This window comes from Sceloporus occidentalis, unplaced genomic scaffold, assembly GCF_023333645.1.
Source record: "Sceloporus occidentalis isolate IW3139 unplaced genomic scaffold, rSceOcc1.0.p SCAF_4, whole genome shotgun sequence".
Taxonomy (NCBI): Eukaryota; Metazoa; Chordata; class Lepidosauria; order Squamata; family Phrynosomatidae; genus Sceloporus; species Sceloporus occidentalis.
This window is the reverse complement of record NW_028316984.1, coordinates 1,800,998-1,820,356: the sequence shown is the minus strand read 5'-3', so window position 1 is coordinate 1,820,356 and position 19,359 is coordinate 1,800,998. Positions and strand designations below refer to the sequence as shown.

The following is a 19,359-nucleotide window of genomic DNA, read 5'->3' as shown; positions in this document are numbered from 1 at the left end:
GGGCTTTGACTTCAAATAAAGCATGCCTATTACTACACTTTTAGACATTTTTGGCATAATGAGAACATTCAATTTAAATTAAGTGTACCATTTTTCTTTTCTTTTTTGAAGTGTGTTTTAAACTGGGTCCAAATATATGTCATGTGCACTAGCAATGTCTGACCGGGGGGAAAAACCCTGAAAAAAATACCTTTCCATCCTGATTCACCAGGCAGACCTTGAACACCTTGAAGTCCAATGAGGCCACTCTCTCCTCGGACTCCCTTCCATCCTGGCCACCCCTTGAAGCCCATAGCACCTTTGAAACCGCCAATTCCAGGAGAGCCTTTAGTACCTTTTAATGAAAAATGTCAATCTAAGTCCATCTAAGTCTACCCAAACAGGGTTTGGTTCTTCAAGTTAAAGCCAAGCCAGATTTAAACACACACATACAAATATAAGAACAGGAAATAAAATACTAAGGACACAGTTCTAGGCAGGAAATAAATCACTGTTCAAGAATAAAAAGTAAAGGTGAAAGTACTAAAAATAAAAAGTACTATAGATTATTTTGATTATAGTAGTCACTGAAAATCAAATGCACAAAAGTGGGACATGATCACCTTTGGATACAATTTCCATAAAAAAGTTAGGGAAGGGTATACCTAGGGTGGTGTTGCATAGCCCATCCAAGAGGGTACAGTGTCAAGCAAACAAAAAAAAAATCTCAAAATGAGCACGGTCCTAGAGAGAATCACTGTGGATGACAATTTGAGATAGTTGAGCACTGTGGGCATGCTATGGTGCCTCTGGCTAAAATGCTTGGAGTGATGCTGAGATAGAAAATGTAGTCAGGTAGGTAGCCAAAGGAAAAGGTGCTGTAAGTTATTTCTACAGTCACATAGAAATGATACATTAACCTTATGATTAGGGTTCATGACAGAGATAAACTTTCTTGGTGCATTAAATGACTGCACCCTACAAGATATCAAAAGGTAACTGAGCATACGGAAGATGACCCTCATGTAATCTTGAATGGTGCCCTGGGCCTTGCTCAGGAAGTATGTTGCTCAACCAGTGATCACAGAACTATCAAATTTAATTTATATCCAAGTGGAAGATTGCCAAGAAATTCCAGGACAGTTACATTTGACTTCTAGATAAAAAAGGGGATATTGGTAAAAAAAAAAAAAAAGAAAAGAAAGAAGAAGCCAAAAGGAAAAAGCGAGCAAACTTAGTTACTGAATGCTTATGGACTACTCAAAATGACCACAACTGAAGTTCAGTAGAATTTACACCATAGATCAGGAAAGATACATTCAAATCTAAAACATCACCAACATAGATAATGAATAGTGTCAAGGAAATCATTAGGGAATGATGTAGGATGTAGAAGACTTGTCTAGACAAAAATAACAAGGTTTCCGTAATAAAGGCGCCTTACAGACTGCCTGAAGGCGCACCTTTCCCCGCCGGATCGGGGCCTCAGCGGCCAGAGCGGCAGCCGCTGAGGCCCCGATCCGCCGCTTTCCGGGCTGCGGGGAAGCGGCAAAAGCCCCCTTCCCCGCAGCCTGGAAAGGGGTGTCCTTGGGGCTTCAAGCCCCAAGGACACCCCGTGGCGGCGGGGAGAAGGAGAAAGGGGCCATTTGGCCCCTTTCTCCTTTGGTCCGCTGGGTGCAGCCGTCTGAAGGCTGCGCCCAGTGGACCAAACCAGGAAGGAGCTCCAAAACGGAGCTCCTTCCAGGGTTGCGGAAAGGGCGCCCTAGGCGCCCTGCCGCGACCCCAATATGTCACAACCGCGCCGCCTCGTTTGGAGGCGGCGCGGTTGTGATGTATCGGTAGCGGTGGCTGTGCGGAACGGCTGCTGCCATTTTGTGCGTGCACAGCGCGCACTAGGGTTAGGGCGGTGCAGAAGCACCGGCCTGCCTTAACCGTAGTACGCGCTGCACGCGTCCTTTCCTGCCCATCTGTAACGGGCCAAAGAAACTTCCATTGGGCCTCCTGGAAGCTTGACTCCTCTGAAGCGAGTGCTGGTCAGTTGAGCTTGAGAGTCACATCCCGGTTCTGAAGCCACACATTTTCCCTAATTGATCTAACTCTGGGAGCTCACTAAACAGTGTCTAGAACCAGTCTGTCTCCAGCCAGCTCAGCCTCTCTACCTGCCCTTTTGATGGATGATGAACTGAACACTATTATTTCTTCCACCCATAGATAAAATGGAATTGATGACAAGAAATGTGAAAAATGGCTATAAATTCTTTGAAGCCCTTTCAAAGTACAGTTTCCACTCATTTTTTTCACAGAAATCTTAGGCTCTGCCATCATTGCCAGGAGGGTTGTCTGCATGCAAGGTCAAGGCAGTCTGTGGTATATATGTGGCAGGAACATTAAACTGGTCCATGGATTGGGTTTGTTTGTTTTTTTAGTAAGTGGATCCTGTACAGTGGAACCTCGCCATATGCGGCCTTGAGCATATGTGCTGAAGCCGCAGCGCGCGCGCAGGGCCGAAGGGGTGGCGCATCCCATTCAATTGAATGGGCGCGCGCGCCCATTGCGCCCTGTGCGCGCCTGCACCGGCGCGCATGAGCCCCATTGTTTCCAATGGGGCTCGAGCATAGGCGGAATTCGCCTTACGCAGAGGGATCCAGAACGGATCCCCCGCGGAAGGCGAGGACGGACTGTAATTGGATTACAAGTGTCTGATGGGACAGACCTAGCCTTGCTTCCATATATTGTCAAAATATATGGAGAAAGGCATATTTGGAGAAGCCCTGGAGAACCCCTGGTTTTGCTCAATGGGTTTGGTAGAATCATAATCCTACCACATCCTTATCCTGATCTCAAATGGCAGCTATAATTATCCTGGCACCTCATTATTCCTGGTTGTCTCTGTCACAATGCCATAGGAAGGAGAGTCCAGGTGGACCATGACATGGAGGGCAGGTATTAAGAACTGGCATCAGAAGTGAGGGAAGGGGGAGTGTATAGAACAATAGCAACCTACATGCATCTTTTCAATGGTTTACAATATGTTGTATCAAAGACATTCTTCAGGCTTTCATTTTTACTATATGACAAGGGTGCAGAACTAATTGCCCATATGAGCCATAAGGAGGACCATTTCTAATGTGTTCACTCCATTTATATTTGCCAACATATGATTAGGGTTAGTCAATTAATATTTATCATAAAGCAGTCTCTCTCTTTTTCTTAAAGATCAACTGTCATATCATTCTGTGCTTAGAAATATTTCTGCTGTTATTGCTATTACCTTTCACACCTGGGAGGCCAGGCATTCCATCCAACCCAGGATGACCAGGATCACCAACCTTGCCTTTAGCTCCAGGGAAACCTGGGTCACCTTTGCCACCTGCCACACCTTTCAGGCCTATGGGACCAGGTTGTCCCGGATCTCCTGGATCCCCTTTGTCACCAGGTAAGCCTATAAGGAGCCATTTGGGAAAGAAACAGAATATACACTGGATTATAATGGAGACTTTGGAATGTTATCATAGTATAAAGCTTGAGTGAATCTGAAAAAAAAAATCAACACCTGAACGAAGAATCAACAAATTGCAGTTCATCAAACTGAAATACTTATTGAAATAACTGAAATAATAAAGTAAGAACATTTTTCATACTTGAAAAATGGTCCATTTTGATATCCAAGCATCTCCCTCTTGTAGTCAGCCATAAAATCATGGGAACTCAACTTGTGATAGATAACTTTTATTATATTTGCCTACTTGCCTGTGTTATACAAAATACAAGGAGCTTGAGCATATCTGTCAAGCATAGTAAAAGGAGCAGTTACTGTTAACAAACCTTTTACATCCCAGCAACCAACAATGTTCTGCCAGCAGGAGAAGCTTGTGCCTAACCCTAACAAGCTACAGCAGACACAGCTGCCACCTTAGGCCAGAATCCTGTTAGTTATTTTAAGATGATTTAAGCCATACATATTCTTAAAGAGGTTGCAAAAGCAGGCATCCTGCATTTCCTTGCATAACGCCTTAGTGCAGGCTGCATGAGGGAAGCCCAAGACTTCTAAACACAGCTCTCTCTCCTTGTGTACATTTGGAATCATGTGAGATTAGAGTCCATTTGCACTAAAACTGTATCACACACAGCATTTGGGACTGCCCACCTGCTACCTCCTCCAAGACATTATTGTCACCTCTTTTCACCTGGGGCACACATGCATGTGTACGTGTACACACACACAGATTTCCTGACTGAAATATAATAATAATAATAATAATAATAATAATAATAATAATTTATTTTATTTATATACCACTATTCCAAAGATCATAGCGGTGAACAGCAAGTAAGCTAATTAGCAAGTAAGCTAATTTGCCCCCAACAGTCTGGGTACTCATTTTAGCGACCTCGGAAGGATGCAAGCGTGAGTCGAGCTTTGGCCCTTTTGCTGGTCTTGAACTCGCAACCTTGTGGTTTCGAGTGAATGGCTGCAGTACAGGCATTTAACCACTGCGCCACCAGGGCTCCCCACTGTGCCACCAGGGCTCCACTATAAGATATGATAGTGTTCCAATGTTGTAGCAACAGATAGTCTGTTGCTTCCTTGGTTTGGCTGCAGACTTTGCCTATCCTAACATTACCCTCCCCCCCAAAAAACTTTAATCTTCAATAACTTTAATCTGATTCCAGTGAAGGACTGAGGACTGCCCAGGACAGGCAGACTGCAGTTGTAGCCAATGGTCTGTTTAGGGGAATTTTATTATTATTGTTATTAGCTCAAATATTGCAAGAGGAGGGCCTGCTACGACGGCCCTTGCAGAATCGTCTCCCGATATGTATACGGAGTAGACCAGGGGATTCCAATAAATGGAGCTGAGACAGACTTCTAGAATTAATAACCAATTTATTTATAAGGGGGAAAAACACATACGATTCACTAGCATACACACACACATACAAGGCTCAGGAAAAGCATAGGTTAGCATGGAATAGGATTTTAGGCATCACTGGGGTGATACGTACCAGAATGTAGACTCCCTCCAGGAATCCAAATGGAATATGGACAGGTTGCTTACCTGTAACAGTATTTCTTCGAGTGGTCATCTGCGAATACATACAAATGGGTTTTACTGCGCCTGCGCAGTGCTGCTCGGAACCTTCTGGAATCACTGGGCAGAGTTAACTCTGCAACATATTGAAACTTTTTGGCGGTAACTCCGCCCACCCGTTATAAGGCCCCTGCCTTCCCGCTCTTTTCCCCAGTTCCGCAATTTTTCCGCCAAGCAGGCGAAGGAAGAGAGCCAATGAGAGCAGGACACTGAGGGGATGGACGGGTGGGATTTGTATGTATTCGCAGATGACCACTCGAAGAAATACTGTTACAGGTAAGCAACCTGTCCTTCTTCTTCGTGGTCTCTGCGAATCATACAAATGGGTTTAGACTGACAAGCTTAGGTATGCGGCGGAGGGAGTGTCCTGAGACCAAAGCTATGGTAAACCAAAGGTACATTTTATTACAATAAACACCTTGAACCATCAGAGTCAGTCCTCTTATTCATGCACAGAACAAATAGCAATAACTTTGCTAAACCTGAGAAGGGAACAGAGGTCATGCAAGACCGATCCCATGGGATTTGTGCAAACTAACATTCAACAAAGTGTTAAACAGTGTCAACTGCACAACACAAAAATATCAGCAGTGCAATCAATGCAACCCTGAAACCAACACAGCCCTCCCGAAAGCTGCGTCCCGGATGGCTCTGGTGTCCAACCTATAGTGCTTAATAAAAGTCAGTGGTTGGGACCAGACAGCAGCCTTACAGACATCTTCCAAAGGAATCCCCGAGAGGAATGCGGAAGACGCTGACATTGCCCTTGTGGAGTGACACCGAACCCTGCCAGGGAGAGGCTTGCCTATCAGTTCATAGCAGAGGTGGATGGTACCAGCCACCCATTTGGACAACCTCTGCGCAGACACAGGCAATCCCCTCTTCGGTACCGAGTAGCACTGGAAGAGTCTCTCGGACCGACTGAAGGCAGCAGTTCTGTCCAGGTAGAAGGCTAGTGCCCTCCTGACATCAAGAGAGTGGAGGCGTCGCTCCTCATCCGATGTAGGATTGGATGCGAGGGTGGGCAACACAATGTCCTGGCACATGTGGAAAGCAGACACTACCTTAGGCAGGAAGGTAATGTCCGTACGGAGGACCACCTTGTCCTTGTGGAACCTCAGGAATGGTTGGTCCCTACGTAAAGCACAGAGTTCGCCCGCACGGCGGGCAGAGGTGATGGCCACAAGAAAAGCGGTTTTCCAAGTCAATAGTCTCAAGTCCGCTGTGGCCATCGGTTCAAAGGGCTTGGATTGGAGGGCGGACAATACCGACTCCAAACTCCAAGCCGGCGTAGGTACCGACACAGGAGGATAAAGGTTTGCACAACCCTTCAGGAACCCCTTCACCAAGGGGTCTTTGAAGAAAGAAACCCTCCCCCCGAACTGGTATTTGGCACAGATGGCAGACAGGTAGCATTTGATGGATGTGAGGGACAACCCTCCATCCAAAAGCGCCATCAGGAACTCCAACACCACTGGAGTGGACACCTGTGCAGGAGACAAGCCCTTTTGGTCAAGGAAGAGGCAAAATCTCCTCCATTTCAGGGCATAGGAGCGCTGGGTGGAAGGTTTCCTCGCAGCCAGGATCACCGCCCTCACCGACTCCGGTAAGGTAGTCAGCGCCGAATCCTCCAGGCCACCAGCGGCAGGCTCTCGATGTCGGGGTGGAGAATCCGGCCGTCCTGGATCGAAAGCAGGTCCGGGCGGGGGTCGAGACGGAGGAAGCATCTCCTGGAAAGGTGGAGGAGGGATGCGAACCACGGCTGTCTCGGCCACCACGGGGTGATGAGGATCGCATGCGAGCGGTCCGTAGTCAATTTGGAAACCACTCTGATGATGAGAGGGAACGGAGGGAAGGCGTAGAGGAGCTCTCCCGTCCAGAGGAAAGCGAATGCGTCTCCGAGGGATCCGTCCATTCGCCTCCTGGAGCAGAACTGGGGACAGTGGCTGTTCCAGCTGGTCGCGAAGAGGTCGATCCGGGGGTTTCCCCACCGATCGAAGAGGTCGCTGACCGTCTCGGGATGGAGCCTCCACTCGTGGCACACCGACGGAGATCTGCTGAGGCGGTCTGCCAGCTCGTTGTCTTCCCCGGGAAGGTGAATCGCCTGGAGGAGGACGCGTCTCTGGATGCACCAATCCCAGATGCGGAGTGTGAGATCGAGTAAGGTCCTGGATCTGGTACCACCTTGTTTGTTGATGTAGTACATCACGGTGGTGTTGTCCGTCCTAAGGAGGACCACTCTCCCCGAGACCGCAAACTCGAATGCCCTCAAAGCCTTTTCCACCGCAAGCATCTCCAAGGCGTTGATGTGGAGGCGCTTGTCTTGTGCGGACCACCTGTCCTTGACGACAAGATCGAGCAGGTGGGCGCCCCATCCCTCCAGGGATGCATCGGTTGTCAGGGTCAGCTGTGCCTGGGGCTGATGGAAGGGCATACCGGTGCAGACGTTGGAGCTGTCTAGCCACCATCTGAGGGAAGCAGCCACCGGTCTCGGTACCGTGAGCCACTTCGAAGGCGGATCCTCCAACGGAGAGAAAACAGAGAGGAACCAGGCTTGGAGAGGCCGAAGACGAAGTCTTGCCCAGGGGGTGACGAATGTCGTCGACGCCATGTGGCCCAGAGCGACTTGGACATCTCTGGCTCTCACCCTTCTGTGGGAGATGCACGGCCTGAGGGATGTTGTCAGGGCCTGAAACCGGTCCGGAGGGAGGAGAGCTAGGCAGTCTTCGGAGTCGAGGACGGCTCCGATGAACTTGATCCGCCTGGTCGGCGTAAAGTGGGACTTTTCCCTGTTGACGACCAGCCCGAGAGAGTCCAGGAGGCGCAAGGTGAATGAGACTGCCTCCTGCAGCTCGTCTTGGGATTCGGCTACGAACAGCCAGTCGTCCAGGTAGGGAAAGACCATGAAGCCCTTCTGGTGAAGGTATGCCACCACCGGTGCCATGCACTTCGTGAAGACCCGTGGAGCCGTGGCCAAGCCGAAAGGAAGCACGTTGTAGTGGTAGGAATTGGAGCCGACAGCGAAGGCGAGGAATCTCCGGTGGGACTGTCGGATCCCGATGTGGAAGTAGGCATCCTTCAGGTCGACGGTCGCGAACCACAGGCCCTGGTGGAGCAGAGGCAGAATGGAAGCCAAGGTTACCATTCGGAAGCGACGGTAGTCAAGGAACGAGTTCAATTGTCTCAAGTCCAGGATGGGCCTGATGCCCCCAACCGCTTTCGGTACCGTGAAGTACCTGGAGAAAAAGGCCCGAGAACACTGGTCGGGTGGCAAAGAGGAGATTGCTCCCTTTGAAAGCAAGGTGCGCACTTCGTCGAGAAGGGTGTCCGAGGGGGGAGTGGACATAAAGGCTCCAGTTGGAGGGAGCTCTAGGAACTCGAGGGCATATCCCCTACGGACGATGTCGAGAACCCACGAGTCCGATGTCACAGAGGCCCAGGTGTTAAGAAAGGGCCTTAAGATGTCCAAAAAGAAGAGGGGTGAAGGGGAGACGAAGCGCGCTGCGTCCCTTCAGGTTCTCTTCTTCCCCTGGTCGGTGTCCTGTCGGCGGGACTTGCGGTACCGAGGCGGGAAGTTGCGACGGCCAGAGGAGGAGGAAGACTCCGAGGGGAAGCGCTGCCTCTGAGAGCCCTGCTGCTGGGGCTGTCGGTCCCGGGAGAAGGTCCCCTGTGACTGACCTTGTGGCTGCCACGGGCGCTAGCGCTTCCGGAACGGAGAGGCCGGGGCTGAGGACATGCCGTGTTTCTTCGCCGCCGCCTTCATCCTAAACTTGCGGTTTAGGCGGTCGTCGGTCTCGGCGTGGAAGAGGCCGGTTCCGTCGATCGGCATGTCCTCGATGGCAGCTCTGACCGTCGGGTTGAGGTCGGAGGCCCTCAGCCAAGCGTGGCGCCGCAGAGCCATGGAAGCTGACATGGCCCTCCTGGAGCAGTCCACCAGATTCCTGGAAGTGGTGATTAGCCAGCTTCCGATGGAGTGTGCCTCATCCCTGATCTCCACCAGCTGCCTCTGGATGTCGTCTGGGACGTCCGGGACGAGGGGGGAGATCCGTTCCATGAGGGTCTGGATGTAGGCCCCCATGCACGCGGCGTAGTTGGCGGCCTTGACCCCAAGCGCCGACGCCGAGTACGCCTTTTTGGCCAGTCCGTCTACCTTCTTTGCCTCCCGGTCGACAGGAGAGGTGGCCTGCTTCGGGACGAAGCTGTGCTGGGCTCCCTCGACTATGGCGGAGTTCGGCCGAGGGTGCTCGGCCAACCAAGGGCAACTCGCCGGGGCAACCCTATAAAGCGACTCAACCTTGCGGGAGGGTGCCGATAGGGCGGCCGGAGAGTCCCAGGACCTCTTCACGATGGTCTGAAGAGAGGGAAGGAGAGGTAGGCACGGCGGAGTGGGGACTCGTCCATGCACCCGACGCTCAACCGGGTCCTCGGCGTCGTCCACTGCGGATGCGAGCTCGATGTCGAGGGCCCTCGCCATCCTGACCACGTGTTCCGTGAAGGACCTGACATCGTCCGACGGAGAAGACGGCTCCGGGTTGTGCATCCTCTGAGGGGAGGCCGAGCCTGAGAGGACATCCTCGTCCGAGGGTGCCTCCGAAGGTAGCAGCGGCTCATCTTCGGAGTCCAGGTCGGAAGAGAGAGGATCCGTCACCCTGACCTGGGATCTCGGACGGGCTGAAGCGAAGTCGACCGAAGACCTGGAGCGTCTACGGGGTGGAGATAGCGACCTCTCACGTCTCCGGGGTGGAGACGGCGACCTCTCGTAGACCGACACGGTCGGTACCGATGTGGACGGGTTAGACCGGTCTGCGGGAGGGGGGTTCAATTTGGTGAACTCCCTCAAGGCTCTGTCCTCCGGGACCGACATGTAGTAGCGGCGCGACTGCATGTCGTAGAAGAGGTCCGGGAAGTCTTGTCCGTGAGGCAAGTCGTCCTCATCCTCAGTTGCCGGGCGGGAGGGCGACCGATGCTCCGGGGAGCGAGGAGGCGCGGTGTCATCCGGAGGCAAAGGTGTGACTGGTACCGGGGTCCCTTGGTCCAGCGGCGTCGGTCCCTGGTCTCGGGGAGCTGATGGAGCGGAGGCGCGAGCCTGTTTGGAGGGGGAGCGCTTCTTCTCCTTCGGTCCCGGTAGGTCGGTGGTGGTCCGATCCTTGGAGGACTTTGCCTTTTTAGGGGCAGGATCGCGACCGGCCTCGTCGTGGCGCCTCTTCTTCCCATGCTTGGGAGGCTCGTCCGATGGGAAGAACGGGTTGTCCGGGAGGTCCAGGATGACAGCAGCCGCTGTCGACGATGAAGGCCTCGGTGACCTCGTCCCTTGCACCAGCTCGGTCTGCTCCTTAGGTGTCGCATGGCGCGATGCCTTGGACGCCTTGGAGGATGAAGGCGAGGCTAGATGGACCTTAGGCTCGGTAGTCTCCTTCGAACGGGAGCCCTCCGATCCCTTCTTCGGTTTGGAGGCCCGTTCGGTACCCTCAGTCCCCGATGACTTATGGGGGCGCTTGGAGGGTCTGTCGGTGGCGCTGGGCGGTTTGGAGCCACGGGCCACATCGGAGGTGGTGGAAGGGGTCCCGGCCGGGACACACACCACGCTGGGGACGGCAATTCTCCCCGATCCCACGCTGGAGACACTTGCCCGAGACGATGAAGCGGGGGGCGCCAGAGGCGGGACAGAAGAGGACCGCGAACCTCCCTCCTGCACTTTCCCTAGGGCGATCGCCGACGTGAGCCGGGACTCACGGTTCTTACGAGCCTGAGTGGAGAGGGATCCGCAGAGCGTGCAGGCCTTGGGATCATGGTTCGGTCCAAGGCACAACAGGCAGGAGGAGTGCGGGTCCTGAATGGGCACCTTGCCCTTGCAAATGTCGCACTTCTTGAAAGGCGCCGGCATCTCCAAAATCGTCAAGCCGAAGGGAAATCCGAAAACGAAGTCAGCAGTCCGAAGGTCCGAAGTTACCAGGGGCGGGAGACAAAGAATGGTCAAGATACAGTCCGAGTCAAAAACGAAAGTGATTCCAGCAAGCGAGGCAAGCGAAAGTTCCTTGAAGCAGCTAGCGCGGCGGAAAAAAGGAACTGGGGAAAAGAGCGGGAAGGCAGGGGCCTTATAACGGGTGGGCGGAGTTACCGCCAAAAAGTTTCAATATGTTGCAGAGTTAACTCTGCCCAGTGATTCCAGAAGGTTCCGAGCAGCACTGCGCAGGCGCAGTAAAACCCATTTGTATGATTCGCAGAGACCACGAAGAAGAAGATGAGGATGGCATGAGGCTCAGCCATGGAATGACTGGCCAGGAATCAGGGGACAGGAGCCAGGTCAGGGTTCAAGGGGACACAGCTTCCCCCTGAAATCCAGACTGGCCCAGTGAACAAGCAAATCTGGGAGTATTTATAGGCAAAATCTTGCTTCTGGCAAAGGTGCTTGATGGTGAGAACAAAGGTGTTGAATTACTTGCTTTTCACCTGGATGTCCCTGTCTGATTGTCTTAGTGGTCTTAAGCTGCTCGGACAACAGACCTGGGGAGGGGGCAAGAGCCTCAGGCAAGGCAAACATTTGCTCTTCCTGGTCATATGATAATCCTCTTATGCGACTCTCTAGATATGATGATGTGGGTGCCCCTCAGGGGTGTATGTACATGTCCTCATGCCTTGCTGGCAATGGTGGACAGGCTGTTAGAGTTCATCTAGGGGTCATTAAGGGTTATCATTTATACCAAAATATATATGGAGCAGCATGGGTAACACAGTGTCACCTGGGTCTAACACACTCATCTGACTGCCCCATACCCCAGTCTCCAGAGCTTCTCCCGAGCTGCGAAGGAGCGCCACAGCATACAAATTGTGCGGCGCTGCTGCGCAGCAAAAAAGGAGCTCCAAAAAGCAGCTCCTTTTTGTTGCGCCGCAAAGCGCCAGAGACGGCACGGTTACATCGCAGCTACGCAGCACCGTTTGGAGGCAGCGCAGCTGCGACATCATCGTTACATGCGCCATCTGTAAGGCGCTGCGTAACGGCAGCGCGTTCACAACGTGCTAGGGTTGCAGGGCGTGTGCATGCACCGCCCCAAGGCAACCCTAGCACGTTGTGGACGCGCTGCAAAGGGCCCATCTGTACAGGGCCAAAGAGACTCTTTCAGCCCGATCACTATTGGGTTTCCTTACTCAAAACACACTCACTAGACTGCCTCTAGGCCACCCAAAATTGGTGTAAAAGTACAATTAAACTTTTGCAGAACACATTATAACACAACAGAAGCTGGAAAGGAGATCATTGCCAATTGTTTTGTGTTAATAAAAAGAAATGCATCTAAAACAGTCTCCCTCTGTCTCCAAAACCCTATGCCAATAACTTAGATAACACAGGGTCCTGCAGTCTCATGATGATCTAAGAAGCAGACAAATTAGCTTAGTGTTTGGCCCTTCCTAGTGCCAATCAACCAGGCAATGAGGAGAGAGGTAATCCAAAAGAAAATCACTGTGAGCTTATCTCCTCCCATCTTAATTTTTCCACTGACTAATGCAAGAAATACTTGAGGAGAATACTGATGTGTACTTTCCCCAGCAGTTTCAAGCACCAATAAGCTGGGCAGCAAGGGGAGATTTGACAGGTGATGCCTCTCCAAGTGCTGAGAGAGCGGAACTACTTGTGAGAGTGAGACAGGAAGGTTATAGGCACATGAATAAGTTCTGGGAGAAAGAGGGTGACAAAAAACATGTGTGAGAAAGACTGTTGATGTGTTATCTCTGGGGGGAAAGGCTAGGAAAGAGAAAGGTGGGGGGACACCAGCATACGCCTGCCATTAGCACATGGCCCCAGTCCTCTACAGTAGGCGGCTCCTGGAGACAAAGATGTGCTGAAACATGTTTAAAACATAAGCATATCTTATTACAGGAGAGTGGCCAAACTGCACAGGCAAAAGTATGAAGGAAATCATGTAATGAGAGTATAAGAAGAAATCTTCACCAACATATCCTTGAGATCCTGTTCTGCCCATGGGTCCTTGCTGGCCTGGCATTCCAGGGAACCCAAATGATCCTGGTGGTCCTGGCATACCAGTTGCACCAACAGATCCTGAAGGGCCACGGTATCCTTTGGGTCCAGCAGGGCCAGGAACACCATCACTTCCTAACAACAAATACATAAAATAAATCATTAACAACAGCAATAGCAATAGCACTTTATATTTCTTTACCACTTCATAGTAAACTACGCACTCTCAGTCTAAGCAGCTTAAATGTGTTAGCCAATTGGCCCCAACAAGCTGAGTACTCATTTTACCAATCTAAAAGGTTAAAAAGAAAGATAATGAATAAGTAAAAATAATCATAATACAAAAGTCAGTCAGACTAAAATTACAATCGTACATCAAAATTCTTCATCATCCCTGCAATTTACTCCAATCATCCCCACATAGCTAGATCTCAGGTGTATTGCTTTGCTTAAATACCAAGCTGTAATGAAATAAATTTTTGAATTTTGACCACTCATAAAGTATGTTGTTCTAATATGGATATCCCAGTACATAGTTTGTTTGATAAATGGATCGAGATACAGGTCTCTTTCCTGCTGATACAGTTTGCACTTAAATAATATATGAGCTATATCCTCAATTTCGTGATCTCCTGGTCTTCAGAGTCATAGTTCAACACTCAGAATACTACATCATATGGCTCTCTCCACTGAATTAAATAACATTTAGCTTACACAGCCTGGATCAAACCTAAGGAACTGAAAATAATTATAAATAGCGATTCTTGGGTAGGGAAAGCGTGTCCTTGTTAGTCCTGCTGGACTTGGTGGATTTCAATATCATCAACCATGCTATCCTTCTAAGATGCCTCTCAGAGATGGGACTTGGGGGCACTGTTATGCAGTGGTTACTGTCTTTCTTGGAGGGTCGAACTCAAAAGGTGGTGTTGGGGGACCCCTTTACAACTCCTTGCCTATTAGCCTATGGAGACTCACAGGGTTGTTTTGTTCCCCATGTTATTTAACATCTTCATGAAACTGTTGGGAGAGGTCATCCGGAGTTTTGGGGTGTGGTGTCATCACTATGTACATGACACCCAACTCTATCTCTCCTTTCCATTTGATTCCAAGGAAGCTGTCTCTGTTCTGAACCAGTATCTGCTGTCAGTGATGGATTGGATGAGAGGAAATAAACTGAAACTTAATCCAGACAAGACAAAGGTGCTCCTAGCCAGCTGTAACGCAGATCAGGGAATAGGGATTTAGCCTGTGTTGGATAAGGTTACACTCCCCCTGAAATCTCAGGCTCACAGCTTGGGCGTGTTCCTGGACTCTGAGCCTGGATGCCCAGGTTTTAGCAGTAGACAGGAGTGCACTTCTTAAGCCTGTTAGAAAGGAAGTTGCTTTTTAAAAACTACACATCTTCTGCCAATGACTGATTTTATTTGTTTTATTTATTTATTTATTTATATCCTACCTTTCTCCCAAAATGACTTACAATGTAAGTTAAAACAAAATAGCTAAAACACCAAGCATGGAACACTCAATCCAATTAAAGTATTACTTTAAACACATACTACATATTTTAAAAAAGCACATCCATTGCATATCCTTCTATCCCAATCAGTTAAATGCCGAAGGACTTTATTAATAAACACTAATAAAGTAAAAAATCTGCATTTTGTCTGTGCAAGAAAACATGCATATGGGAACTTTTTGGGAGGTGCTTTCTTATCTTCAGATTATATACTTTTTGCAACAGTATTATGACAGTATCTGCAGTGAAATCTTGATAGCAGTGAAGTAAATCCAAGGCTGTTCGCTCTTTTAGTAAGAGCAAGAACTGCTGTTGGCTGCAGCTCAGACAACTCTGTTAGGTAGGTACCCATGGTTTGGATGCATACACTTTAAACCCCTAATTCATTATTTTCTAGCAACATTCAAAGATAACATGCTATGTGGTCCACTGTGAAACTATGCTTGCTAATGTTTCGTGCATACAGTACTCCATGCATAATTCTTCATCAGAGAGGGAGGGCTGATGGACTGGCTCCAAAGCCAGTTTACTAGGCCATCTTATCATTTCATTTTATTCAACCTTTATTAGGCATACACCATCCTATCCATCCCATGAAACATCTTGTCCTGTCTCTAACCCACCACTTCCTTCTCAGAAAATGATGGCGGAGCAGGTCCTGTCTGAGCTGTCACTATCTTTGCGTCTTCCTCCTCCCGTCAGAAAACAGAGGCACATATATGATAAAAACTTTACACCAACCAAAATAAGAGTTACCTCTGAGTCCCGGTATGCCTTGGTCTCCTTGCTGGCCTTTCAGTCCTGGGAACCCAGGTGGTCCGGCATTCCCTGGGGAGCCTGGTGGCGCTCCTAGTCTATCACCTGTAATTCCTTTTGCACCTTGAGGACCTGGCAGGCCTTGCAAGCCAGGACTGCCTGGAAGGCCCTGCTCTCCAGGCAACCCTGGTGCACCTTTGTTTCCTCGGGGTCCACTAAATCCTAAATGTAAGAAAAATCACCAAGATAAGATCACATTAATCAAGGCTATGCAAATCATGAGCCAAATAAGCTCTGCAAAGCCCTACTGATTCCAATGGGAAAGTTAAGCAAGGGTTTTAGTGGCATAGGCATGCCTCAGTTAACAAAGAAGTCCTTCCAGCACCTCTTTTCTTGTTGTTCTCTGTAATTGTGTGCGCCTGACTACAATGTGCAAGGTAAACAGCTGCTGCCTCCAGAATCCCTTACTGAGTAGACACAAATAACAAACCAGGGCGGAAAGGGGAAAGTAGATAAGTCTGACTAACAATTCCTAGCATGTTAAAAAACAAACAAACAAACATCTATAAATCTGGCAACCAAAATGGAAATCATGAAAAGTGGGGGCTGGCAAAAGAAAAGAATAACCCCTGGATGCATTTTGAAAGAAACTTTTAAGTGGTTCAAAATGTTTTTGTTTACTTATGTGAGCCTTACCTGACCTGACCATTTCACGTCTGTGTATTGTTAGTTTTGAATAAGAGTTTGCTAAACAAAGTTCTCTTCTTTTTTGTAGTATTGGAACCTATCCCTATTCACTCCTTGTAATTTCTTCTACGCATCTACTTTGTTAACTAAGGTATATATATATATACATTTAAAATAAATGGAACTGATTTGCTCACACTCTAATATGAATATAGTTTGGATGCAATTTAGAAAAGAATCTGCATTCTATGTAAAGATTGTCCATTGGTAAAACAATGTTACTAGGTGCATATTCCAGCAGCAGTAGCAGCAGCAGCAGCCGCTGCCACTACCCTTGTTCTTTCATTTTGCTTTGCTCCTCAGTGTCTCAAAGCTATCCTTCAAGTGCACTCCAGCTTATGCATGTTACCTTCTTCAATTTATGGTCAGTTCTCAGAATCAAGATAATTTTGTTTAAATTGTTAAATACTATGCAGAAAGGAAGTTGTTTTAGACAACCTAACATAGATATTTTTACATGCTAAAATTGCAATTGAAATTACCTTTGACAATACAGTTGTTCCTCCATATTCGCTAGGGTTAGGGAACAAGACCCCCATGAATATGGAAAAACCGCAAATAACAAAAACACTGTTTTTACCTGAGAGGACACCTCTCTAGGATTCTCTAGGTCCTCCAGTGCAACTCTGTGGTCAATATCCAACATACACTGACCACAGAATGGTACTGGAGTAGCTACAAATGGTCTTTCAGTGCAACTTTTAGTTAAAGTTGACCACAGAGTTGCACTGGAGGACCTAGACAGTCCTAGAGAGAACATATTAATGAAATCAGTGAATAATCAAATCCGCAAATATGGAGGGATGACTGTATAATCAATGGCTACAGATATTATATTTCAAAACATTTTAAATGTATTGTGCATCAGTAACATCAATAAATAATAAACTGTACATTTCAATAGCTTTATTTAAAAGTGTGTGCTTCTTCTTCTTTTTTTTTTTTACTGTACCTGCTGGGCCAGGTGAACCTTCAAGACCTCGATCCCCTTGAAGGCCTAGAAATCCTTTTGATCCTGGCAGGCCAAATTCACCTGGAATTCCTTTTGCACCTTTTGCACCTACATTTTTGAATATGATATACAGAGTAAAGTACAAATATATAAGGGGAAAAAAAAATATGAACCGGTACCAATCTGCCTGTCTTTATATTCTAACACAACGTAAACGTATTTATTAAAGCACACATTTCTAGCTGGTCTGAAATTAGTGAAATCTCTGATCCCAGGGGTGGAGAATGTGATATCTTCCAGACAACATTAGACTACAACCCTCCTCCCCAAACACCAGTCAAGCTGGCTAATGGCTGGGGATGACAGAATTTGAAGTCAAAAATATCTGGAGAGCAGAGGTTGCCTGTATCTGCTTTAGGGAACTTACAGATGATAAAACAACACTCATGGAATACCAAACCAATGATAGAGATGCAATAATTTGTCCTCATGTAATAGGTACTGCATGAATCTGTCATGAATGGGATGGAACAGCCATGCTGCAGCTGAAATGTTGCAGTGTCAGGGTCAAACAGGGCAGGTAATGGGAATGCACAGCCCCATAACTCACCTTTTACTATTTAATGGAATTTTAAACTGCCTTTCAAGATTAAGTATCCTAGCAAGGCTACGCACACAGGCACACACATACATTGCATAGTTACAAAATTTATTACATTTGCCAATATAATTCTTACAACCTGAGCACTGGAAAAAATAGCTTTTCAGTCAATGTCTCTGGAGACATTACAGGAAATGAGCAAAAAATATTTAAGAAATGTTTTAACTGAATAAATGAATGAGAAATATGCATAAGACACACGTGTGTGTGTGTGTGTTTCAAGTCACCTGTCAACTTATGGCAACCCCCATGAATCTCATAGGGTTTTCTTAGGCAAGGAAAACTAAAGAGATGGTTTGGCCAGTTCTTTTCTCTGAAATGTAGTTTACAGTACTTGTTGCCGATCTCCCATCCAAGTACTAACCAGAGCTGACCTATTTAGCTTCCAAGATCAGATGGGATCTGGTACCTTAATGGTATTAAGACATAGCTTCTATGAAAATGAGAGATCGAGACAACTTTTTGATTATATAAATGTTTTATACATTGTTTTCTATTTTTAAAAAGCTGTACAGATGTCTGTGCTCATTGTTACTTATATACATTTTTATATGTATAAAGTTTGTTCTTAACCCTTTGTAAGTCTTGTGTTGTTATTCATCATTTTGGTTCCATATGATTCAGGTAGTCTTTCTCATTTCATTTACCTCTTGGTCCTGGAAGACCTGGATGCCCTGGAAATCCTTTTGGAGCTTGAATACAGCCAGTCCCTGGAAACAAACAATATAGATTGAAACATCAAAAGAGTTCTGTGATTCCTTGAAGACTACCAAATCCACTGTGACATCAGCTTTCATGAGCTGGATGCAGTGAGTCATTGCTGTTTATGTACCTTTTGGCTCTGCAACAATTAATTCTCTAAAACTAAGGGAGCAGTCCCCCGTGCCTGGTGCACAGATGGAGGGAAGACACTGTTTGTTGCCAAAGAAATCTGCATATGCAGAAGGGGAAGAGAAAAATAAAGTGACACTGAGACATGTGATCTTACCATCTGATCTAAAATAGGGCAGACAGGCAACACTTTAATAAGTGTGTTTTTAAAGTCCCACCATAAGATGAAAGAAGTTACGTAATGCTCTACTGTGAGATTTCCAGGAGTTGTACAGTAACACTTTCTGTTAAAATAGATTTTGATCCATCAAATTAAAAAAAGAAAAAACTCTTCCATTTGCAATGTGCTTTCAGATACTATCCTTGTCCTCTATGCCAATCATTTTCAAGCATTAGCATTGATTGTTTACTCCTGCATGCCAAGGAGTTGGACCTGATGCTCCTTGTGGTCTCTTCCAACTCTATGATTCTATAATTCTAAAAGCCTTGTATGCGTCACAAATTTTCAAATGGTTTCATTGAACTTACTTTACCTGGTTGAAATGGTTCAGTTCTATTGTCTCTGATATCTATGATAACTTGTGCTGTTTGTCCACAGTCTACAACAAAAACAACATCAAAATCTGAATTTTTCACTTCATAGCTAGACACTGTGACTGTAAAATTCAAAGCATGCACTTTATATGTGGAGTGGATCCACAAGTATAAAATTACACTGCAAGTATAAAACGATCAACTTGTGGATATGAAAATGCAGGAGACATACAAATGGGAGCTACACCACAGAGGATGCACATTTATTGTAGAAATATTGCAGTTTGACACCACTGTAACTGCCATGACTTCATC

General features: G+C 47.5%; 1 protein-coding gene and 1 pseudogene across 1 annotated transcript in view; both read right to left on the bottom strand.

Moving 5' to 3' along the window:
* The window catches only part of LOC149313404 (uncharacterized), a 218,591-nt gene that overhangs the window by 52,813 nt on the left and 146,419 nt on the right, over positions 1 to 19,359 (bottom strand). Inside the window, exons 26-32 of the mRNA XM_089519047.1 lie at positions 19,044 to 19,109; positions 18,327 to 18,389; positions 17,019 to 17,126; positions 15,320 to 15,541; positions 13,021 to 13,182; positions 3,251 to 3,421; positions 191 to 334 (exon numbers count right to left, since the gene is read on the bottom strand). Of these exons, the coding sequence (XP_089375173.1) occupies positions 191 to 334; positions 3,251 to 3,421; positions 13,021 to 13,182; positions 15,320 to 15,541; positions 17,019 to 17,126; positions 18,327 to 18,389; positions 19,044 to 19,109 (936 nt within the window). The remainder of the gene's footprint in view (positions 1 to 190; positions 335 to 3,250; positions 3,422 to 13,020; positions 13,183 to 15,319; positions 15,542 to 17,018; positions 17,127 to 18,326; positions 18,390 to 19,043; positions 19,110 to 19,359) is intronic.
* LOC149313405 (small nucleolar RNA SNORA17) lies at positions 5,869 to 5,994 on the bottom strand (annotated as a pseudogene).